Source organism: Urocitellus parryii, chromosome 1, assembly GCF_045843805.1.
Source record: "Urocitellus parryii isolate mUroPar1 chromosome 1, mUroPar1.hap1, whole genome shotgun sequence".
In the NCBI taxonomy this organism is placed as follows: domain Eukaryota; kingdom Metazoa; phylum Chordata; class Mammalia; order Rodentia; family Sciuridae; genus Urocitellus; species Urocitellus parryii.
Window position 1 is genome coordinate 135,969,555 of NC_135531.1, and position 25,618 is coordinate 135,995,172.

Sequence of the window (25,618 nt, forward strand, 5' to 3'; positions counted from 1 at the left end):
CGCTCCGCGTGCGCGCCCTGCTGCTCCGCTCACCTGCCGCGGGCGCCGCGCGGGTCTGACCCGCAGGCAGGCGAGCGGCGCGCACAGGTGGCGGCGATTGGGCAGGCGGGGCCGGGAAGGTGACGTCACGGGCTCTGGTCCCGGCGGCAGAAATAGGGCAGCCGCCGCGGCGGTGGCACAGCAGCGGGCAGCGGCGGCTCAGAGAGCTGGCTACTCAACAGCCTCCAGCGCGCCTGAGACCCGCGGACAGCCAGAGAGACCGACCAAAGGACGCGGGGACGGGTCGCCGCCGCCGCCACCGGGCGCTCCCTATCTCCCGCCTGAGTCCGGCCCCCTGGTCGTCCCCTCGGCCCCGGCTGCCTCAGGTAAACGGGTACAGCTCAGAAGCAGGCGCGCGGGCGTGTGTGTGTGTGTGTGTGTGTGTGTGTGTGTGTGTATGGGGGGGGGTGCCAAAGCGATGCCACCGCCACCAACTGGTCTTGCTGCTCCTTGATGGGGTCCCGGCGCCCCGCAGCTCCGCGTTGCAGGGCCCGCCGCGGACGCTTGCTTGTCCTTACTGCCCGCGCTGGGAGAGCCAAGTTTGCCCGCCTGGCCTCGGGCATGGGACCACAGGAACGGGGTTTGGCAGGGCTGCCGTGTCTGGGCTAAGACTCGAGGTAAAGACTGGGGCTCTCAGTCTTGTGGCTGGGTCTGCAGGGGGAGCCCAGCGACCCTTCTTGAGCGCGGGGCGGCTTGCAGAACCACTCAAGAGGAGCCCGAAGCCCGTGCCGGCTGTGAGACCCTGTAGAAGCAGATCTTAGGCTCCGGACCCAGAGCTGCCTCAGCGGAGCAAGGCGAAGTGCAGCTCCTCTGCTCGGACCTGTGCCCTTGGCTCCGGGCTGGGGCGCTGGGCGGGCATCCTCAACACCTCCTTTCCCCGGCTTTGTGAGGAAACTTACGTCTCCTCGCTGCCTCCTAAAGGGCCTGCTGCGTCTCGCCTGGCCCTTACTATCCCGAGGTCCACGGTGGAGGAAGCTGGAGAGGAGGGAACCCGGACAGAACCTGGCTTTGGGTAGTCTGCGGCTCTTGTTCTGCGCGGTGGATAGCTCTTCAGAACCGGCGGCTGGTGTTAACCCTCTGGGGAGTCTCCAGGGAGCCGTTTGTTCTAACATACAGGTTGGGGGCTTGGCCCTAAGAGAGATCATAGTGTGAGTGATTTCCGTTCCTCTTTGCTCCAGCAAAGAAATCATTTCCAAGTTTCAGGGGGACCTAGGGGATTCAGGCAGAGTGCTCCCTTTGGGGCGCATGCCGGTTTGAGTTTGGGGACAACTGGGTGTGAGCCTTCAGGGATCCCTGCAGCTGACAAAGCGGCGCCCCACGCGGGTTCGCCTGAGGCCTGCCACCTGAGGACTGCGTGTCCTGCAACTCTTGCACAAGTAGAAACCGTCTACCAGCAGTAGGGTTTCACAAGGTGCCCTGAACTTAGAGAGCATCCAGTTCATCGCGCAATGGTCTACTGAAAGTTCCCGGAGAGTTGAGCTTGGTCAGGTCGGCTTCAGGGCTCCAGATGCGCTGTCCAGCAGACTTCCCTCCTGATAACTGTCCCCGACACTGATGAATAGCGTTTCCGCAGCCTCTCCTTTGCTCCCCTCTAGGTGTCGCTTCCGCCGAGGTTTCCGATGGGTAAAAAACAGCGCCAGCAGATTTGGTCTGTTCCTTTAGCAAATTTGTTGCAAACCAGTGCGCCAGGAATTGTACTAGATGGGACCCTGAGATATCAACATACATTCATGTTCTCTGGGCAAACATAAACGGTATTTCAATAAGAGGTGACAAGGAAACTGCTAGCCAAAACGTGCACCAAGATCCCCACCATTCTCTCAGGGAGTGGGAGAAGAGGGATCAGGAAAAGATTAGGACTTTTATTCTTAAAAGTCCTAAGTTATTTTCCTACCACCAGCCTTTGAGGAAGCCAGAAATGATTTTTAACAGTGTCTTCTTAACCCTGGAATGGACCAGTTTCTCAGGTGACTCCTTCTGGCTTCCAGGACAGGCTCTGCATCTGTGCAGTGGCACAGCAGAAGGTTCACCTGGGAAGCAAATGGTCAGGGGAATGAGTGATATGGCTTCTATGACACCAGAGCCCCAGCATCTGTTAAGCAGTAACTCAGCTCTGGAGTCAAAACCTGCAGGGCTCAGGTTTGCTTCTTGGCTCAGTTGCAGGAGGAGGCACTGCAGCACCACCAGCCCATTTCTGCCATCCTCAGCTGAATGGTAGCTTGCTTTCTCACATGTTAGAAAACATGACAGCACCCTCTCCCAGGACTTCAGATTGAGCTAAAATTCATGCAAGAGAATAGTCCAATTGATGTAATGTATTAGAATTTTATGTTAATTCCAGAAATGCTTTTTTTTTTTTCATCCAGGGAGGGGACAGCTTATTTTTCTGTGCATTAGGAGAACTTTTATCCCTCTGGCTATATGCCCTGTAGGTGAGTAAAGAAAGGAAAGGTTGAGTTTCCTGCTGAGACTCACTTAGTACTTTTCTCCTTTCTACTAGGGACTATAGGACTTTTTTTTTTTTTAAGTGACCTTATGTTGTTATCTTTTGTTTGACTGAAGGCCACATTTTAGAGATTGGGATGAAGTGGTAAGGATTTCATAAAATCTATCTTGATTCATACATTGTCTCTCTTTTTTCTGCAAACTCAACCTTTTTATGTTGCTTATGTGGGGTCACCCCTACCCCTACCCTGTGCTTCCTAAGTTAATGATTAGACAGTTGTTTCAAGAGCATATCTTTTCTTACACTTTCTGTCTCTTAATGCATAACACAGAGCATGGAATGTCAAATAAAATAGATTTGTAGGCAAAAGAACATAGTACTTAAAATATATAATCTAAGATCAGAGAGGTAAGGGTTATTGGAAGCCATGTGTGTGTTAAGCTTAGTGGTAAATAGGAATGCCACAGTTTTATGTATTTCACATTAGGCATCTCCTTTATCAATGGTGAAAGATATAGAATAGATAATTGATAGAAAATACAATCAAACTTCATTATGGCTTGCTACAAGGTTAACCTGATATATTTCTAGACCTGTTTTTTCTGGGTTGGTGTTTTAGGGATTATCTTAGAAAATATGAACCACTTTTCCTAAAAACACTCACGGGTCAAAATTAGAATCCTAAGCCTTTCAGAAGAAATTTCCAGACAGCCTACTAGTTTCAGGTTGAGGTTGATACTTGCCCCCTTCAATATTGGTGGACACGTAGAAGAGGACTGCTGGGCTTTGGTGTTCCCTGGTTGATTTCCGTTTGTTGATTGCTAATATGCAACACACTTAAAGTTATCTGCTACAGCAGATACTTTTTCCATTGGAAAGGCTGGGAATGCAGATGCCTCAGGGTCTGACTATTCTCCAAAGATGCTAAGTGGCATCACTTGTTTCTACCAGAAAAGCTATTTGTATGGCTAATCCATAATTACTGGTCTGGACATGTTACTATGTTCTGGAAGAGAGGGCAAGAGAGAGAAGTAGTAACAATGTCCCCCAAATCCTGAGGGACAGAATTCCCAATCCTCCCAGCAGAGCTGGCTCCAGGAATAAAAGAGTTGACTTAAACCCATTGCCAATGTAATGTCTATGCTTTCCTTTGGCCACTGACTCTGTTCAATAAAGATAGCATATATGCTGGTGTGTGTTCTCTGGGAGGGGCAGATCTCAAATTATTCATATTAATACCTATTTGTCCTCTAACAATTTGCATTTTTATGTTATGCTTTTTCAATTTTTTTCAAAGCAAGTTGGCATTTGGAATGTTACATCATAATAATGCCTCTAAAATTGAAATTAAAAAAAGCACAGAGATCACCTTATTTTAGAGCATCAGAAAATCCTGTGGTTTTCACAAGGAGAGGGGAGGCGATCTGGCGGGGTTCTTTCAGCACCAAAAAAAGTGAAATCTATCTATCTAGGCAGAGCCTGCAAATTTATACTATATATGTAAATTTGCAATAATGTAAGAAACGAAAGAGTTGCCCAGAAGGCAGGATGCTGGGGTTTTAGTTTAGATCTGGCCACTGGCTCGGTGACTTCCACAACCCTGTGGTCTCTGGTGTCTGGTGTGGGCAGCAGTCAGGCTAGCACCTGCTTTTCCTGGGCACATAGAAGTGTTGTGGAAAACCACGGAGGAAGCGGTTAAGGACCTCTGCCAAACAAGATGTCTTAACTTGTACTTCCTGAGTTGTTTAGAAGGAAAGGTAGTCCCAAGTTTTCCTTTGAGGACAGTCCTGGGTGGCTTTATAACTAACTAATACTTAGGACTCAGGATCCAATGAAACTTTTAAACCTAAATTAATCTCAAAAGGAGCTCCAGGTTGAAAGACAGAGTGTGTGACCTTATGAATGGCACCTTCCCAGTTCTCTAATGGGAACATTCTTGTATTTTTCCTCACTCTGAAACCCCATGGGGCTATTTGACCTTGAGAAGTAATTAATTTGGTAACAAATCTACTTTCTCAAAGCTACGGGTTCTTCTTGTGAGCTAAGGGGCATCCTGCATCTTTGCTGCTCAAAATTCTGTGAATTTTACCATGGATTTTTTTTCTTGGCCTATAAATAAAGCAGCAATGAGGAGTGTGTACCAAGTGTCCCGTGCCCTGGGGCAGGGTGACAATTTGGCTCTTTTCCCTTGCTCTGCCTTGAGTAGAGCCATGCTAACTCGAGGAGGTCAGGTCTTGGCAGATTTCAAAAGCAAGGAGAGACTGGGGACTCAGAGCTGCCAATTTTGCTTTATAGAGATTTTCCTCATCACACCCCAAACAACTGTTTATCAAGATAAAATATTGCTAAGGGTCGAGAGGCAGCATAGGATGGGGGTTAAGAGTATGGACCATGGTCCACCTGCCAGGCTTGGAATCTCAACACTGCCACTTATTTGCCACATTGCTTGGACAGAGTACTTAACCTTGCTGTCACCCTGTTTCCTCTGTCATCAGAACGGGAGATAATCATTGCCCTCCTCATGGAGTAGAAAAAGAGGATTATGAGTTAGTACCTCTAAAGCATTTAGAACAGTGCCTGACACATTGTAATTGGTATGTAAGTGTTAACCAAATAGATAGTCTCTATTTGGTTATTAGACAGATCATCAAAATTGATTTAGACCTAATATTAATTCTTTTTATGAACTGATCTGTCATAAAACTCGAGTTATAAATTTTTAGGATTTTGCTGCCATAGATGGAGTGAATTGTCAATCACCATAAGTATAAAATGACATCTAAAACACATCCACTGTGCAAATGAAATCAGAGGTGGTGATGGCCAAACAAACCTCACTTTTACAAAGAAGCTCCCTAGGAGTATCTCAGGGATTAGCCTGGTACCTGTTTTCCCTGTCTTCAAAAAATAACGTAACAGGGAGCCTCAATGCAAACCAGATAACACCAGTGGAAACTCCAGGTAAAAAGCAAGGGCTGAGCATAGGGTTTCTGAAACACAGTTCAGAAACCAGCTGGTTAACACCCTGAAGGTACCTCTTCAATGAAGTGATTTAGTATTTGCCAAAATGACAATTGAAATGAAAGGATTTTATTTTGAAGCTATCCATGAATAATAAAACATCAGACATAATTGGCTTTAGATTACTAGGCAAATTGAAAATGAAATACTGGACTTTGTAACTTGTTTATTTCATAACTCCAGGAATTGACATCTGTATGTTAACCAGAATAAATTCTGATTATATTGCAGTTTTTAGTTTATTTGGGCTAGGAGGCATGAAAAGGGAGAAAAGGAGACTTTTAATATGTGTGCTTTACCCCATGAGCAATGTTTGATATTGGATAAGTAGGGGAAATTTCATTAAAAAGCAGGAAGCAATGTCTTTTTAGTTTTAGCTTGAGATACTCTGGGTGGCTTTTAAAAATTACAAAAATCCAAGATCTGCAGTCTCTGGAATGTGTCTGTGTGTTCATAAGAAGATAATTTATGAGGAGTAGGGAGTTGCCCTATTTATTTTTAGAAAAACCGGTTGCAATATGGGAAAGATATTTTTACTCTCTTTTAGTCCTGAGTATGGTTTCTTTCCCCAACTCCTCCTCATCCTTGTTAGAATTCACTCACCCAAGCCAGAGCCCTGGAATTGGGAGCACAGAGTTGGGCAGCAGCTGCTAATGCTGCAAGCCATACCCTGGCAGCTGTTAATGCTACAGGCCACGCCCAGGCAGCAGTGGAAGTTGCGCCATGCCACTCTACTCTGCTGTCTTCAGGGTGCAGAGCAGGTGTTGAGGCTGTGACCTTCAGGTTACATTGACTGGCCCCCTGGACTACTTCCCAAGTACCTTAGCTTTGCCAACAGATATCAAAGATGAATGACTGAAGAAATAGATGTAGGAGCAGAAACCTCTGGACTCTTTTTGAAACCAGGAGACATCTTTTCTTAAAAGATAATCATCTCTTACAATCTTGCCTTTTCATAGGCCAGTGTTACATACCCATAAATTTTAATCTGACTTCTCTTCCCTGTGGGCATTTCTGTTTCAAACTTGGGACATAAAGCAAACATGAAGATGCAGCTCTATTTGGGTGTGGAAGGCAGCCAAAAGAAACCAAGATGTGACAGGAGTGTATTTGTTTAGTGGCCCTAGCTACAGCACCAGTGATCCGGTGACAGCCCCTACCCCTTGTCTAGAGTAGGCATCCTTCAAGGCTGTTCCTTTCTCAAGCTCTAAAGTCTCACAAACACCCAGTTGTTTCTGACTCAGACACCTGCTCTGGCTTAGTCCTGGGCCAGGTCACACCAGGTGTTAGTCTCCAAAGAGCTCTGTGTCTTTCATCTCACCAGCCAGGATCAGGGTACAGGACATGTAATTAAGCACTAAATTGTGTGGTGCATGCGGAAATCAATAACCCCTCAAGTTTCCTGGAGTAAGAGCTGTGGGTACTGTGTTGTGAGTTCTATGTGTGTCTGTCTTAGACAGATACTAAAATTGTGGTTGGAATATATTCACAGTGAAAATCTCTTATTTAGAAAGTCCAGCTAATTGGGACTAATTGCATAGTCCATGTCCTCATTATCCTAGCACAGTGCTTACTTAGCACATGGTAGGAACTTAAACATTCTTGGTAGCCAATCCTTGGTTTTATTCATGTAATTATTTGATTAACTTGAATTGTCCATCTCTTTTCTTGAAGGTCTTTAGACAATAATGTTAGAAAGGGAGTCTCAGGAAACACCTTAAAGATTATTGAAATTCTATTTTCATTCATTGCTTGTATTCAACTACAAACATTACTGGTTTTCAAACCAAAATATTGGAGCTTATGATGCCATTTTTGAAGCCCATCATCTTGTAAACTGAGGTGTAATCCCCAATCAAGTTGACACAGATTAACAGAATTCCTCATGAGCATTTTTTGAGCACTAATTGTGTGTGTAGTCCCAGATGCTTTCTGGGGAAACTGAGGCATGAACATGCCTGATGCAGGTAGCCAAGCTATCTTTTTCTGGTTTGTTTTTATCCATGTAGTGGCAGATGGCATTTCCAAGTGGAACTCTACATACCCACCAGCATTTACAGAGTTCTTACTATGTGTGTGACACCAGCATCTTCGATTCTTACAGCAACCCTATGAGGTACACAGTATTACCCCCACTTTAGAGGTGAGAAAACTAAGGCACAGAACTCATGCATCTTCTCCAAAGTGGAACAGAAGGATTGGTGCTGGGCTTTAAACTTGGGTTAATCTGATTCTGAACACGTACTAACTCGTTGTGACTTGTTATGCATTCTGCAAAACTTAGTGCCAGACGTTTGTCATTTTCTCAACAGACTGAACAAAATGAAACCAGGAAGCTTTTGGCTGCATCTTACACTGCTTGGGTTCTCCCTGCCAGCTGCGCTGGGATGGATGGACCCAGGAACCAGCAGAAACCCGAACGTGGCTGTGAGGGAGTCACAGGCAGAGGTATGTTCAAACCACTGCTGACATGACATTGCCAGCTGATTGCTTTTCCATGTTATAGTATCTGATTTCCTTTCCACCTTTAGTTGAGATCAGTTAGAACACTGTGTGAATTAAAATTGCATTTCCTTTTTGGTGGTAGGGGACAGAAGGCGGCAACATGAATTGATGAAGACACGAGGCTTGTATCTCACACACTACAAATTCATTCCAAGCTGTAGTTAACATGGTTAGTCTTTCAGAAAGACCCTCAAGAGAATGGCCGTTCTGTATATTTAATATAACTCTGAAAATGCAGACTAATTGGTGGAACACACCCATGCGAGCTAATGAAGTATTTGAATTATAAAGTAGATTTTAAAAAGGAATGGATGACTTTTCAGGGATATAGATAAAAAGAACCAGGCTGAGAGAGAACTGGCAAGTCAAGATCCTAAGGGAGACTGGTTTAATGAACAGATAAGAATGATTAATGGCATGTTAGGTATATATAAATGATTCTAAAGTGCTTGAAAAACTTGTTCTTAAATACCTCCCTAGAGGGTCTGGTTATATCACTAATTGCTTAGTGAACTGGTCTTAAGTACTGGAGAGGATTCATAAACTGCAACCTCACCCTGCTCAGGGCAGCGGGCCCCATGAATTCATGGAGTGGTTCACAAGGATGCAGGTTTTCTTCAGAAAATGCCTTATGTGTGCTAAACCGTATGAAATGACTTACACCTTTTCATTAAAACCACCTGGGATCTTCTGTATGCAGTGACAGATACTAATTCTCAGGGAGCTTTTTAGGCATTCTTACTTCCATTTTCTTACTTAATGCATGCCTGTCTCCTTTTTTCCATGCTTATATCCTGTCCTGAGGAACAAGAAATAAAAAATACCTCGAAAAATCAACATTGCCAGGGAGTGAATAACGGTACACAGTGTAGAGTAGGATGAATGCACTATTTGCTCAAACGACATGACTTCTCTTTCATTATTACTTAATTGTCATGCAATCCCCAAACTGCAAACCTTAGTCTTTGGGGAGCTTCAGAAGTAATTTAGCATACACTTTTCTTGCTGAGGTTGGTGTGGTGTGCTTTTGTGACCTGCTGATGATTAAATAGAAACACTGATTAAATAGAAACACTATCTCTCCCATCTAAATCCACGAAGAACGCACCTTAATGCTCCTTTGAAAGAGTCTGGTGGCCTACGTGCAGGTGAGAACAGCTTTCCCATGTGGGAAGGGCTTCATCATTAGACTCCTATTCCAGACAAAGGAAAAATGATCGCTGAAATCCTACAGTTACACGTGCAATAGTTTTTGTTTTGTTTCGTTTTTATTGTGGAGTAGTTAACAGCAAGGCAAACTTACAGAGAGGCTCAGGCTTCTTATTGTAGGGGCTCATTGGCTCACTGTCTTCAATCACTTATCTCAATTAAGAGTCAAGCCAATTAAGGTGGGATGTAGCTGGAGGTAAATGGAAGGTAAGTTAAAATCACCTCTAGGGCCTTTTTCATCTGAGCTGTTTACACCTTAATACTTTGTGTACCAACCAGAACCAGCCACTGCTCCTCCTCCCAAGGAAGGAAGACTTTTATGTTAGGAGTATTTCTGTCCCTCAGCTGTTAACCTCTCGAGTGGCTGCTTCAAGGGAAGTGATGTCTCTTCCAAACGCAGGAACAACTGCCCTGTTGCTCATACTTCTTGGCTCTAGATTTCATTTTTGTGGTGTTTTAACTTCTACTCCTTGAGTCTGTTTCTATCCACGATGAATGCAGTGATGATAATGTAAATGGTCCTAGTACATAGAATGGTCTCTGTAAATGTTTAGCACCAGTGAGCAAGACATTTGTTTTAATGCACTTGGTCACGAATTATGCATGTTCCCCATGTCCTTTATTCACTAGGTTCCTGATGTGCCACCCTGTCCCTTCTTTCACATATTTGAGTCTTTCCCTGCTCCAAGGTAAATTCTGGTTCTTACCTTTTCTCTAGAAACTTCTTTGACTGCTCTTTGTCACATTTGGTCCCTTTTTTCTGAACTCTTGGTCCTTTTTCTCTTCTCTTCTTCCTTTGATATTTTTAGTTTAGCATGTGTATGAAGCCTGTCTTATTTATCTTTCCTCTTCCTCCCTGTGTCTAATAATTTTATGAGGAAAATAGAGGCTTCATGAATTCCAAAGTCAACCAAGGCTTAATGCAGCACTCAATCCTGGTCATGAGAGCTTCCAAAATTCAGACTAGACCATCAGGTCTTTAAGTGGGTGACCTGCCTCTTGCACCTGGCAGGTTTGTTTCTGGTGGGAACGAGAATGGTCTCCCTGGGCTGTGAGCTATTAACATACCTATAACTCACTGTCCAGACCCAGTTATAGTCCTTAGGTAGTTTCCTCAGACAGCTTTATTTCCTAGAAGAATCAAAACCAGTGCTTCCTGAGATCTGAGACTCAAAATAAGTTAAAAGAAAAAACTTGACTTTTTTAGCAGTAAATATTGAAATGTTTCCACGAGTGTTTTCTTCCTGATAGGAGTTCCTCACAAAATATTCATTAAGATGTTTGAAGTACTTAGAAAGCATTAATAAGATTTGATTTGTCTTTAAAGTTATTATACCAATTACTTGAACGTCCTAAGGGTAAATAAGGATTAAATGACCAATGTGCGTGTGTTCGCATACTTTTAAAGCAGTTATAGCAAGTGTGAATTTTATTAAATTGTTGTTTTATGTACAAAGACTGCAGTTGAAGTAGCTTCAAGGAGTTTATCATTTTACAGATGTAGATAAAAAGAAATGTAGCTGGGTGGAGTGCTTCTTTAATAAGAGCTGAGGAGGAGAACGTGGTTTCGAATGCTAATACAATTCTGGAATCAGAGGAAACAATTCTGAGAGATGCAACTTATTGAAATTCTAAAATATCATTATATTCTCCTCCTTTCCCCAACACTCTGGCTAAGATTAATATACTGTAGGCTAAGCATCCCTAACCTGAAAATCTGAAATTTGACATGACATGTTGGTTGAGAGCCAACACCACACCACAAATGGAAAATTCTACACCTGACTTTGTGAGCCTGTGGTCCAAATGCAGGTGCACTAAAAATACTGTATACAATTACTTCAGACTATATGTATAAAACAAATGAAATCCAGGTTTAGACATGGATCCTGTACCCAAGATGTGTGTGTGTGTGTGTGTGTGTGTGCAAATATTAAAAAAAACAGTCTTGGTACCAGGTATTTCAGATAATGATACTGAACCTGTAGTAAAGCCAATATCAGAATTTTATATTTTGGGGAATCAAGGAACCAGGAAAACATGAGAAGTGATGTGGTGATAGACACAGAGAGCTGGCCTACTCTTGAGGGGTAGGGATTTGTGGCAGGTCCCCTTGTCCCTGAGTGTTCCAGCACCAGTGTCTGACCCAGTTGCTGGGTGATCTTTAAATAATCTTACACACCCTTCTTGAATTTCACTTAACTTTTTATACATGATTCTTGCCATGGGGTGTTGTTACCTACTAAGCAACTATAAATATAAATGCTAATATTTATTCCTCTTAAAATTGTTTTCTTCATATGCCTTGGGGCTTACAGACCAGTGCTTTGGGATCAGATGCCACATGTTTTCAATATTTGCAAACTTCCTCAAAGATTATAAGGGGCGTCCACACAAGGTGGTATCAGTTAACTTCAGTTATGGTTTGCCTACTTCCTAGACCACGTTCTCCTCCTCAACTTTTGGGGACATTTAACATCCAAACCATGACGGGGTCAGCCTAAGAAAGCACTGGTCCTCCCCTGACAGGCCAACCCTTTTTGCGCGTGTGGGCCCCAGACACAGTGCAGAGGTGCCACTTCTGTCCCTGCCAGGGCAGTTTCAAGTTGTTGGCTCCCTAAAGCTCTCAGGCTTCTTCCTGCCTTGGTGGGGCATTCCAGGTGTCTATGAATCTTTAAAAAACATTTCTTTATTCTTATACATCTTATTGACTTTGAGAAAATGCTACCCATCCTTTCTAGAAAAGTCCTTCCTGAGATTCTTGGGGTAGAATTGCTGGTGGTCTGTGGGGTTTGAGGTCCACCCCTGAGTGTCTTGAATCACCCTTGTGCTCAGCCTGTCTATGGGCATGGAAAGAAGCTCCCTCCCTCCTGCCTGTGAACAGATGGGTTCATGCTGGGTGCTTGGTGTGCTCTTACATCTCACCTGCAGCTCTGGCCTGCAAGCATCTCTCACGTATTTCTGTAGTGTTGCCTTCCCTAAGCACTACTGTATGGACTGGAGTACTGGACTCAAAGAGTACTGGATTCAAAGCCTTTCAGAGAATCTGAGACTCTGGGAGAGGTCCCTCAGCACGGGGTGGAATGGCTCTAGGGTTGCTAGATGCGTCCTGTTCTTCAGGATCTGCATTTTGACTTCAGGTGTGGTGCCCTGGCAGGGTCTTCTTCTTGGTCCCAGCACTTATCCATGGCTCTCTGCTGACTTTGTTTGGTGTCAGGGTATGTTAGACAGCTTTCTGTCACTGTGAAAAAAAATCCCTAGGAGAAATTTAAGGAGGAAACATTTATTTTGGCCCATGGTTTTAGAGGCTTCAGTTCATGGTCACTTGGCCCCCTGGACCATGGACTTGTGGTGAGGCAAAGCATCATGGCAGAGACTGAGGTGGACAGGGAGAATCTGGAGTCCCAATATTCCCTCGGGGTGGGGGGCATGCCCCCAATGACCTGCTTTCTCCAATAAGGCCCCATTCCTGAAGTTCTCATTGCCTCCCAATAGTGTCACCAGCTGGGGACCTTTAACCCATAAGCTTTTGGGGGACATTTAACATACAAAGCATGAGACAAGAAGAGAATTTTAGTTTCTCAGGTACAGTGGGGAGAGTGCCACCTCCATGTTGCAGATGAGTACATCCGTCATTTTCAAGGTGAAATATGGCAGCAGATCCTTCCAAGGGTGTCCCTACTGACAGAGCTAGCATGTTCTGTGCCCTGCCCCAGTGTATCCTGAGTCTACCCCAGAGCCTAACAAACTTCAGCATGCTTGCCAGCTGCTTAGGTTCTTGTTACAGTACAGATTTTGAGCGCAGGTCCTAAGAATCTGCATTTCTCATAAGTTCCAGGTGATGCCAATACTTCCCATTCCAGGGAATGCTCAGCAGAAGAAAACCCTTAGAGAAGTCCCAGCCTCCTTCTCCCATGTGCACATGCAGGCAGGAGGACCCTAGTTGGGCTGACCTTGGCCCTTCAGCTTTTGTGAATGTGATGATGCTTGGTATGCTCAAGAAAGTGAGAAAAACAGGCAGGCTGTACTCTTGTTGCTAAATAGCTCAACAAGACTGAGGGAAGATGGTAGGTGAAGAGAAAGGTAAAAAAAACTTAAGCCCCCTGGGTTCCACAGTCATTTTTCCTTATTTTTCAAGCAGGTACACAGGTCATCTTGGATCTCTGAACCTAGTGCTCCTTATTGGCTGGTCTTTGGGTGATTTTAAATCTCAAGGGAGGTAACTCTAAATGTTGAGGGTTGCCACAGCCCATGCTGCAGGGCACTCACAATACACACCCACCATAGTACCCACCTCTTTGTGCCCAGGCTCGGCCAGGCTCTTCGGAGATCACCATGTCTGGTGGTCTTGTTTTTAGGTCTCATTTTATTCTTGGGCAGAGGAAGTTACAATCTTACGTTTTTTTGTGTTGGATATTTCTCCTTTATCTCTGTTCCCAACAGGCCCTTCCAAATTCTGTACCAGTTAGCAGACTGTGTGTTCTTTTAGTATTTTGAGATCATAGTTGACAGAGTTTTAATTGGCCTTGAAAAATTCTGTGACCCAGGAAAATAAGCATTATGAGTTCACAGAAAAGCATTATTTTTCCTCCTCTAAATTTAGCATTTTCTCGTCTAACTATTTATGCCTCTGCTGCTAAATAATCCATCTCCTTTAGGAAGCTTCCCAGACTCCTAATCAGGACATCAGGACCTGCGTGGATGATGGGGCTACAATCTCCATTTGTCAGAGAGTGGGGAGCATCAGATCTGCCAAGCCCCAATCATCTGCTTGATTTATCCCCCGTGACTTGTGGGTGATGGCTGTGCTTCCCATTTAGAGAGAAGCGAATGTCACATTGTATCAGACAGACTCTAACAGGCCCCCGACTGGTGGGCTCGGCTTTTCGTCCTATCAGACCAGAGCTGTTGTCCTTCTGCCTCTGCTGCTGTGGTCTCTGTTGTGAGGCTCCTGGGCCTTGTCTTGTCACTAGCCATGTAGGAGGTGGAGGCTACTGGCTCCAGAAATGTAGGACATGGGATGATGTACTCTCAGTGGGTGACACCTGAGGAGAGTGCAGGGAGGTGTTGGCACATTAGTATTGGGTGGAGGAAGCTAAGTGGCTGAGAAGCCATCTGACTGGGCCTCAGTTTCTGGGAAGGTGACCATGTGCCTTTTCAGCCTGAGGCCTTCCCAAAGGCCTGGAGCACCCGCAACCCCAGCTGTGTCCTTCTAATAAAAAGCAGCTTAGCTTTACTCCTCCAGGGATAGGAAAACTAGGAGCGAGGCTGGTGGCTTGTGGGGCTCAGGTCTTCCCTCAACCCAAGGGTTTGTTGCAGCCTGACTCTGCCCAGGGAAGGAGCAGGCAGGATGGTGGATGATGGTGGGGAGGGGGGCAGGGGGGTGCACCATGTGAGAGAGTTCTCTCCCCTCTGGCTGTGGGGGTTCTGGGTGACGGCTGTGGCCACAACTCGAGATGGAGCCCTTAGTTTTTCTTGTTCCTCTGCTTTCCAAGAAGGCCTTGCATCCAAACCAAAATCCTTCTGGAAGTCTTAGCCAGATGAAAGCTGCCATTGTGGCCTTTGTTAAAGTGCTTGAAAAGTTTGAGTTTTCATATTATTTGGGGTCTGGATTGTGAGAGGAAAAGAGAGAGGAGTGTGGTGTGTGTGTGAGTGTGTGTGAGTTGCAAAGGGAATTTATCCTGCCAAGTGGCTCTGGGAACCACCCCTGCTGGTCCATGTACCACCTGTTTGGGAAACATCCAGTCTGTGAGGGGACAGGCACTACAATGCCCACTCACACTTCACCCCTGGTAAGGGCCTGGACCTCCAGAACTCCGCCTGCTCTTCTGATGCACATCCTCTCCCCGCTCTGCTCAGATTCCTCTGTGCTTTTGGTGGCTGCTCGGCTGCTGGCAGACTTGCTCCTGCCACAGTGCCTGACATGGGAAGCTCTGCAGCTCTAGGGAGAAGTGGCTGCTGTGTCCTCCCCTCCTGGTGACCCTCACCCTGGATGTTCTATGTGCCCACCTTCTCCTCCAGGCTATTGGTTATCATTTTCAACAAGGCCCTAGCTGGCTTTTCCTGCTGAGACTGAATCCCCTACTATACAAGCTGCCTGCCCACCCAAGGAGTCCCCAGTACTGCCTTGGCCTCAGGGTACCCTCAAGTCACTCAGCCAGTGGCTCACCTCTGCTTCTTCCTTTGCCAGTGTGTGGCTGAGGGTCACTTCCTGCCTACAACCCTCAGGTTAGCCATGAGTCAAATGAGGGCTTAAGAGCCCCATTTTCAGAGATATCACAATGACTAATATGTGTGCGTGTGGTGCCTGGTACAGAGTGGTGCTCAGAATATGGTGGTCAGAGCTGCGGTTTTGTGTCTGTAATCTCAGAACCCCTATAAGTATTTCTCAAGATCCAATCCATAATGTAAGTGAACCATTTTTTTTAATCATTTATTTTGGTATCATGTAGAGTTTAGGCAGGTTTCTTACAGAAGAAACCCCAGGGGAAGATATCCTTCCCAATCTCGTTACTGAAGTAGTAGAGGCTGAAAAAGTCCTGTGGGCCATGTGGAGGGACAGGGCAGGACCCCTGACTCAGTTGCTTTTCCTTTAGTGATATGTGAGGCCCACCTGGCTTTGGTTGTCCCTCTGGGGACAACATCATAAACCCAGAGAGAGAATTGTGACATACAACAGTCAGAATGCCCTATTGTGCTTAGAATTTTCAGGGTCAGTGGAAGTAGCTCTTGACCCCTAACAAAGGGATGGGAAGGCTAGAGGGTGGCACGAACAGCCCTTCTGAAATGTCATTTAGTAGATATGAGACTCCTGAGGGCTTTTCTTCATGCTAGTCTTAGGATTACTTCTAAGCATGTTCAAGCCCTGCTGTCACTTAAAGCTTGCTTCTTAAAGAAAGCAGAACCGTTCTCCTCTTATCCTTTCTAGCCTTACATTTAAAACACGCTTGAAGACTCTCCCCAGAAAAGACCTCAAGTTCTGTGGTTCTTGTTGAGGCCACTTTTGGTGCATCCATTCTAGGCAGATAGACTTCCACGTGGGGGATGCTGGGAGATGTCACACAACAGGGACCACCAGGCGGATGTTCCAATTGGAGTGCTGCTAAATTATGACCCTTGGTGCCTCCTCTTCCTCCTCCGCTCTCTTCTGTTTGGTTGTTACATATGCTGCTCTTTTCACGTTAGCAGGTGGTGATGAAGAATGGGCTCCTCTGCTTTGTGCTTGGGTGGTTTAGGATTATGTCTTTATGTCCCAAAACAGAACTTCCGTTCTGACCTCTCATAACCTGCCGAGATGGGTCTCTGAGCAGGCCAGCTGGGGACACCTAGTGTCTTAAATCTTAGAGATCAACAGATCTCCATTGAGTACCCGGCTGTGTGCTCAGCCCTGTCCTAAGCTTAGCCACATGATTAAGGAGAGATTTGATCTTTGATTTCCTTCTGGGAGCTTGAGGACCACTGGGGTGTGAGGGTTGGATGGGGAGGGGGGAGTGATCAGCTGTTGCACAATGGATTCTGAGTTATCAGGAGGGATTAAACAGCTATGTTAATGATCTTCCTAATACAGAAAAGATATAATGACTAAATTAAGTGTTCAACTTTAGCCCAAAGAAAATTAGGTCTATTTATTGAGTAATAAAGGAAGAAGTAGCCCCTGCCTCCCCCCCAGCTCTTCCCAGCATAGGGTGCTTATTATCCAAGTCCAGCTAACCCCCTCCTCAGGACACAAGGGTCCAAGGGCAGATCTAGTTCACAATTTTGTCCTGGCCCAGGACTCAGCTGGTCTGAAGCCCTCAGAGAATGGGTTGGGGCTGGATGAAGCTAGGATCTCTTGAGTGTCAACTGGGATACTTCCAGATGCAGGAGTCCTGTGGATATTCCAGTCACCTCTCTTGACCCCAGGACTTGTCCACCAGGGCCTGAACCCCTCTGGGTCCACTCTTCTAAGGTGGTTCCATCCGGTAGGACTGTGTCCTTCAGTAACTTCTAAATCCTACTCAGGGAATTTGGACAGGTGGTAGGAATGGCCATTCCTAACTGCTATATCATCTTGCTTTGGGTACTGCAATATGTCCTGTTACACTAGCGACCCAAACTCCTACTGGAGGTCCAATCCCTTGCTGTAGGAATCCCACCTTGAGCCAGGTGTCCATCCTGATCCAATTGGTTGTAGTCATTTTTCAGTGATTCTTGGGAACAAAAACCCTTCTAAGGCCAGGCTTCCTAGCACAGAATGATCTGTGATTCATTATATATTTTAGATGTAAATGTGTATAGATTTAAATCTAAACTCTTTCAAATGTTCTTGTATTTTGAGTAAAGATTATCATGAGCTATATTCTACAGGAAGTAGAAGTCCTGTCCGTGGGCTGATAGTTCATTGTGGGATTTTGAGAAAGGAGAAGAAGCCATTTCAAGCTTTAAGAAATCACCTCTATACTTGCACACGGAGAGCTGCTAAGACAGCACCGTGCATTCAGTTAGCTGTGTGGGCCACGCCGTGGGTGAGCGAGAATGGGAGCAGATGTGCTGGGTGGGGGTAGATTACTAAGGACCCTCTTGGAGATGGAGGGCCTTGGAGAGGGTGTCTGGGATCTGGGGCTGAGTATTTATTTAAGGAGGAGGAACCCTTCTAGTTAGAGGTTTGGGTGACCGAAGACCTTGCCAACTGATGGGGGACAGAACAGATTGGCCTAGCCAGGGTGGTTATTTGGGCCTATTGTCCAGTGACCCACTAGAGACCCTTTGGTGGCCAGGAGAAGAATCACCTGATAAGATGGTGGTGTACAAAAAACGGGTTATCATTAGGTCATGGATATTCATCCAGAAATAAGCACAGGATGCCCTAGGATGCTGGGGGCATAGAGTGATTGGCAGCCTTCTCTCATTTCCCTTCTGTTGAGTGGCACCATCTCTCTCCTCCATTTCTCTCTCTCCTCTGGCTGTTCTCTCTGCAGACTGGCCTCTCCACAAAGCTGTGAGGCCTATCTGGCTGCCCCAGTGTATTATGTAGTTGGTGGCCTTGGCCCTGCTATCGCATGAACTTACAGCTCTGGGCCCTAGACTGTCTCTCTAGAGGTCTGGTCTGTGTGCTTAAGAGAGAGAAAGATGTCAGCCCTGGTCCAGTTGCCTGTGGCTAGTGGCAAGTCCTGACATGCCAGTGTCACTTGGGGGCTTGGAGGAGAGAATGTGAGTAAGGGCTGGGGCAGCTTTGGTGGAGGGTGAGAGAAAATACTGTGGGTGGTGGACAGCTAGTGAGGCTGAAGAATAGCCTCAAGTCTCTAAAAAAGGGAGAAATGTACACTAAGCCATTAGGACAGGTACTTTAAGAAATGGAATTTTCAGTCCTTTCAAACTAGAACTGGAGTGGGTGTAGGCTCCGGAAGGAAGGAAATGTGGGCATTTCATCTTCGCGCTTTGCTTTGCTGGCCATCTTTCTCTAGCTGTCTCCTTAGTATCCTCACTACACTGTCACCTCACCTGGTCTGCCTGCAGCTGGACAGTTTAGATGGCCAATATACTCATCCCCAGGACACTTTAGCAGATAGGTCAAGCCTAGCCTCCTCTGCAGGCTGACTTGAGTCTTGCCAGTCACCATTAATTCTCCCCTGCACTTATCCTGGTGCCTAAGATCCTGTCTCCAGGGTCTGTGCTAGATTTTGCGTGCTATGTTTTCCCCAAGAAGCACATACTGAAAATTTCAACCCCAATACAACAGTGTTGGGAGGTGGGGCCTAATGGGAGGTGTTTAGGTCATGAATGGATCAATGCCGAAGATAAAAGGCTTGAATATTTGAGCTCACTCTCTTGCTTTCTTACACCCTGTCTTTGCTCTTCCACTATGAGATGATGAGTAAGAAGGTACTCTCTAGACCATAGCCTCTCCATCTTTGACTTCCCAGCCTTCAAAACTGTGAGCCAATATATGTGTGTTTCTTATAAGTTTCCCAATCTCAGGTGTCTGTTATAGCAGCACAAAGCAAACTTAGACAGCTTGTGTCCATGTCCTACCCATAAGATTGACTAAAAGGGAATAAGCTTTGGTGATCAGATGTGGCTGTGTCATCCAGAGCCACATATGCTGGTTCTACTGGGAACTCGTTAGTGCAGCTGATTTGGGGTTACATTGTTATCGAGAAGAAAGAAACAGTACACAGGAGGGGAGTTGTAAGTTGACTGCATTGCCTCTTAGAGAGTCCACCAGGAATCCAGCAACAGTATTGCAGTGGAACTGTTGTGGGGTGATTGGCCGCCCCCCACCAGGAAAGTTGAGACAGAATAGATGCTCCCTCATCTCTGAGGCTCAGCCCTGCTCCTAGCAAGGTGCGAAGTCTTGTTCCATGAGGAACTTGGTTTTTGCTGTGGCATCTGTATATATGGCATCTATCTAGCCAATAGTTAGAGAGCATAGGGCCACCTCTAGGTTGGGGATGACAGGGGAGTGGCCTCTGGAGTTCAGGGCTAGGGACCTTAATGGTTCTCCTTATCCTTTGCTTATAGGAGCAAGGAGGATATTCCCCATAGTTGTCAATGAGAGTATTAACAAATACTTTATCAGAGTTTTTTTGTGGATTACCTGCATTGACTTTTCAGAAAGACTCTATGAGGCACTTTAACTTGCTTACTTTGCAGACAGGGAAACTGAGGCTTGAGGACGATATGAACTGGTAGGGATCTCCCCTATACCAAGTGATGAAGCAGAGTTTGCACCTGGTTTCCCACCACTGGGCTTGTGCTACTAACGTCAATCCAATGCTTTTACCCCCAGTCCATACTTGGGGGGACTAAGAAAAGGACATTAATGCCACTGATCTTTGAGAGGCCAAAGCAGGCAACATGATCAGAGGAGGCACCCCACCAGCTGGAGGCATCCCATCAGCTGGAAGGCAGCAAAACTTTAGGTAGCTTCCTGGGGCCAGATTGTGTGTAGCCTCTTGACCTTCCTAGTGGGAAGGGGTGAGCCCTGCCCCTACTCACCCTCCTCCCCTGCACACAGGCTTGTACACACACACACACACACACACACACACACACACACACACAGCGTATCCTCTCACACTATGGGGAAGGGCTCCTGGAAAGCTACTGAAACCCCTTGGGAATGTCCTTGTACTTTTTCAAGGGTGTCGGTGGGGACTTTATAGCTATTGCCTTTATGTGGGGCAGGGCCTGACCAGGCCATCGCTGTGTCTGTGCACAGGAAAGTATGTGTTGACTCTGGGTGGAGACCTAAGTTTGATGGTTTGGTGGCCCTGAGAAGTTCCAGAGAGTTGAAAATGCAGGCTACCTTTCAGAAGTGATGCCCTGTGCCTTGCCTGCAAGGAAGGAAAATGCCCAGCATCAGCAACCAAGTTACTTACTGTCAGATAAAGTTTTTGGGAGGGTCAGGCCCTGCAGTGGGAAAGTGCTGGTGTGTGCTGACTCTTCCTCAGGCCACTGGAGAGAGCAAGGGGTGGCACTAAGCTGAAGGCCAGCCTCCTATGGAGTTGCTGTCATGGAGAAAGGACTCCTCCCCAGAGGCAAGAGTGGCACTCTCCCCCCACACAATGGGCACCAAGTGTGGCTAGACCAGGTGGTGGGATAGTGGGTAATGGGGCTCTTTCAGGGCTTGCCAATGTCTCTGGATGCGTGGATGGAGCTGAGGTGACCAGAGGGAGCAGGAAGTTGCAGTCACTGCTCTATGGATGAGCACAGTGAGTGCTCAGAGCCCCACAGGAGTGAGGAGAGGGGGCCAGCTCTGTGGACAGACAGGTACACCCTGGATACATGAATCCTGGCATCTAAGTAGATTGGAGCAAACAAGCCAATGGGTGGCCTAAAGGGATAAGAGAAAGTCACAGGTGACAGCCTGGATTGAGTTCAAAAGAGTTGTAGGCGAGCAGCCTGGTTCAGTGTTGATGTGATTCACAGGTCAACCCTGGACAAACAATGAAGCCTTTCTTGTCTTTCCCATCCACTGTCCCCTGGCCACTGGCAGAAGGAGCAGGTCCTTCCATGCCCCAGAGGCCCAGAAATATTAAGGAGCACCTCTTTGGGGCTGGCTTCTGTGCCCAGTGCCAGGGACACCATGCTTGGGTGTGCCCAGCATTACCCAAGGGCTGTCTGTTTGAGAACCACTGGGTTAGCTATAGAGGAAATGAGGACACAAGACCAGTCTCAAGGAGAGAGTTGGTTCAGGCTGTGGGGACAAAGTATCTATGTGCTTTTGCCCCAAGCACAAGGCCCCTCCTGGGAGCTGTAGGTGGCCAAGGCTGAGGTGTTTCTCCAACCAGCAGTGACACCGCATGCTCTCTGCCTGTTGCTTCATTCTGTCCTCTACACAATCATAGAGGTACTACCCCAATCTCATCCTCAGATGAAGAAACCAAAGCTCTAAGGCCCAGAGAGAGGATAGAGAAGAAAGCTGCCATTCTTCTCTGGATCCTCAGATGGGCCAGGTACCAAGTAAATATCAGCCCACCTCTGCTGACCACTGGGGCCTTTCTTATGATTCTGTTATAAAAGAAAATTGGAAAAGACCCTTATTGTGCCTTCGAGGCTTTTTAATTAAATATAACTCATTTAATTTAAACTCCTTTAAGTTCCATTTTTAATATAAGTGTTATAGTAGCACAATGAAAGTGCCTTCTAATCAAAGCATGGGGGGTATCTCCTCGTACATCAGCAGATGCCCTTGGGTGCCCATACCAATTATTTAGTCAGACAACAATCAAAAATCACCAAGTCCTGAGGATAAGTCATGCGTGGTGGAAGTGTCGGAGCCGGAAGGAGTCAGAGCTAATTCCAGGGGCTGTGAGGCTGAAGGAGGGGCATGTCAGGAGGGCTCAGCACAGCACTCAACAGATGAAGCTAGAGAAGAAGGCTTGCTTGGTGGCAAGAGGGACTAAACTCTCCTGAACAGATGAATGCCATGCTCCCACCTGAGCATGACCAGTTCCATCTCCTCCCCTCTCCAGCAGTGGCCTTAGAAACAGCAGTGTCTACTCGCTGAACGCTTACCCATGCAGGATGCTGCCCAGCCTGGCCTGCAGTGGATGGCCCCAGCTGGTTCACCTTCTCCCCCGGCACTCCTGGACTCTAGAATGTTTTGTATGTTTATATCACATCATCTCCATCGACCCCCTCACTCCATGTGCAAAAACAAGACTGGGAAAGAGACTCCAAGCAGAGGACTGTGCCTGAGGGCAGCGTTTCTTCGTTTTTTTTTTTTTTGTTGTTGTTGTTTTGTCTATTAATTTTCTAGGCACAGGATATTTTCAACCTCACCCTGGGCTCAACATCTGGCAGAAAGAAAACCAAGTGGCAGATTAGAGTATTATGTAAAACAGGTTGATGTTGTTATGTCATCCATTAGATGGTACCTGGAGGGGATCACAAATAATTAAAACACTAACTCCTGTCCTTTCCTCTCCAGGGATATCTGTCCTTGCTCTTCTCCCTGCCCCCTGACACCTGCAAAGCAGCCTTGATTTCCTTAGGGAGCACAGACTGTTAGAACAAAGCCAGCACAGACGAGAGGCTTGCTAGTTGGGCAGGACAGCTAGTGGACATGACACATCACAGGGTGTCCCTGGGTTTCTGTGGAAACTTACCTATAAAAGGAAAAGTCTAGACAATCAGTCTTCAGGGATGGTCAGTTTGTCCCATGAGCCTCATGAAAAATTTGACACACTCCAGTATTCTTACCAGGAGATCTTTAAATGATCTGATCTCATCCTGGCAATGAGATGCGTGCTTAGGGCCCCTAGGAGGAGACAGTGGAGGTATGGACCGCAATGGGGTGGTGTGGAGAAGTGCTCGAGGCTACAGACCAGCTCTGTGTGGTGAGTAGCTCTGCACAGGATGGCCTCTGTTCCATCAAGCCCTGCTAGTGTTGGTGGAAATGATGACACATGAAAGAAGTGGTCCCTTGTGCTACTAGATTCCCCAGCTGCTAATAGTTAATGATAGTCCCCGCGATGGTCATTACTTCTTCTGAGGGACAGTGTGGGTTACTTTCCAAATCAAAAAGTTTATTAGTTTTTAATTTGTCGGGTTGTCAGAGAGAGAGAAATGTGAAGCGCCCTCTTTCCTTCAGAGTCCTTCGGTTTCGCTGTGTGCGTGTGATGATGTTCAACAAGGTGAGGGATCAATAGGCTATTGACATTTACTCCATAAATGCAAGTTGGTGTCCTCTTGTATTGTCACTTTTGTAGATTTGCTGCACAAATCTGCCTTAAATTCAGAATTAACTTTTCTTCTTTATTTGTAAATAAACCACATAATATAAAGCTTTAAGTAATATCAATAATTTACATTTACTCAATCTTCATTTTTTATTTATTTTTTACTTTTTAAAATGAGAAAACTAACATCCCAATCTTATTCAGAAAGGCCTTGAAAATATCCCCATTTTTTTTTATATCTGATATTTGGAAATCGCCATTGATTCCATTTCTGTTTAGTGTCACATCTTTCTCCTTCACTGATCACTCTCTGATCCTCACCAGAAAGCCCTGGCCAGAGCATCTGTAGACTTTGCTTATGTTTCTGAGACAGATCCCAGTTACAGGGCCATCTATCTGCCCATTTCACAGATGTATAAACTGAAGCCGGAGGTATCTGGGTGACTGCCTCATGGTGCAGCCAAGGGAGCAGCTACTAGTAAAACTAGTTATTCAGACCCACTGGAGGGTCTGCTTCAGGCTCCCTCACAGACATAATAAAACTTAATGTTTTTCAGTTGAACCCACAGGGATGCTATTGATGGTTTTGTCATGGTGACTTTTAAAAAAATAGTCAAGTGGAGGAATACCTTAATAGTAAAAGAGATTACTTTGATAGTTTTTAAAAAATCATCTAGACATGATCTTTTTTGTCTCAATAAATCTCCCTTCAAACTTTCTAGCTTACTTTAGACATCCCAGTCCTGCATGAGCTCTGGATTCCTTACATTGATCCATTTGTGGTTAGATAGGAAATAGGAGGCACACAAAACTTGTGCATCATGCCCTTTGAGTCTGAGCATCAGTGTTGGAGAACACTTGCTCTGCCTATGTGGCCCTGCCCAGCCCTCCCTGGTTCAGTTCTTAGTCATCTGTGATAGTATGATAAGCACAGGAGGTATTAATTGATTGAGCAGCATGTGACAGGGCTGATTGACAGATGCCAGGGCCCATTGTATGTGGAACTTTTCTCAGTTATCTAAGCACATGAAGGTTCATATTTTCAACTTTACCCCATCCTCCTTGATCTGTCTTTAAGGCAGTGAGCCAATGGACCTGGAGAATACTGATCTGTCCCTAACCCCAGAGAGCTGCTAGGGCCTCTGAGGCTTCTCTCTGAGAGGCAGGAGGTGAACACTGGCGTTTCTCAGCAGCCAGCCTCTACTGAACACTTGCCGAAGGCTCCACATGACTGGAATGAGCCACATTTGTTCAGCTTCTCCCCCAGAATATTCTCTTCCTTTCTTGGTTCTCTCTGGCTAGCCCTGAGTTTAGGAGCAATCCTCCAACCTTCTCTATCACCCGCCTTTGAGGACTGAGACATGATGTACTGGGAAATCTATCAACTCACTGGTTTTGCTTCTGCCTTTAACTCAGCCCTACAAATGAGATAACATGTACAAAATGCTTGCTATGTGCTCAGTGAGTGGGAGCTGGTAATGGAATACATGCCACAGAAGGCGTCACTTTATTTAGCTGTATTCTGTCAGTCCAAGTGAAGAGTTTAATTGCAGAATGGTGTCTTGCGAGCAAAAATGAAAGTAGCTGAAGTTAAGTTTTTAAAATTCAAATGAATAAATGGAAAAATCGTACAGAGGCTTGTTAAAGAAGCATTAGTTCTTAAAAGAGCATTCAGATATGAACAACTTAGAAGTTGGATGTCAGAATTTCAGTAGGAATGGGGCTGTTAGCAAAGCTTGCTCTCCTCTGTACTCAGTGGTTTCTAAACTGAGCGTGTGAGCTTCCCTTTGTAGCATGGGAAGTTGAGACCTGAGGAATCCTGGAGCCAGGAACTCCCTCTGCTCCTTGCTGCTGGACAGAGGCACTGTCATCAGGGACCACCTTGAAGACACTGACATGGGGACCTATGCAGCCCTGGCCTGTCCATGGCAGGCTCAGCTTTGCTCAGTCTGCACTGACCTGGCCATATTGAGCCTCACTGAGCTTACTGTTTCACTTCTTTCTTTCTTTCTTTTGCATGGATACTTTTGAATCCCCACTTTTTCCAACCCATATAACCAACATTTTCCCAGAAGTCACTGCTTCCCCATAATTCTCTAAGGGACAGTGAGACTCTTCCCCCCATCAGGGATGGCTGGGAACATGGATGAGGGGTTGTAATGATGGACTGGGGAAGGCTCCACCACCCTTTCCCTGGGCCCAAAGTGGACGCTGGAAGGCTCTAGGGATGGCA

General features: G+C 46.0%; 1 protein-coding gene across 1 annotated transcript in view; it reads left to right on the forward strand.

The window, feature by feature from the left end:
* Nucleotides 1-332: 332 nt before the first annotated feature.
* Nucleotides 333-25,618, forward strand: part of Fstl4 (follistatin like 4) — a 400,452-nt gene continuing 375,166 nt past the window's right edge. The window contains exons 1-2 of the mRNA XM_026400193.2: nt 333-365; nt 7,819-7,954. Coding sequence (XP_026255978.2) covers nt 7,829-7,954 — 126 coding nt within the window. The 5' untranslated portion in view covers nt 333-365; nt 7,819-7,828. The remainder of the gene's footprint in view (nt 366-7,818; nt 7,955-25,618) is intronic.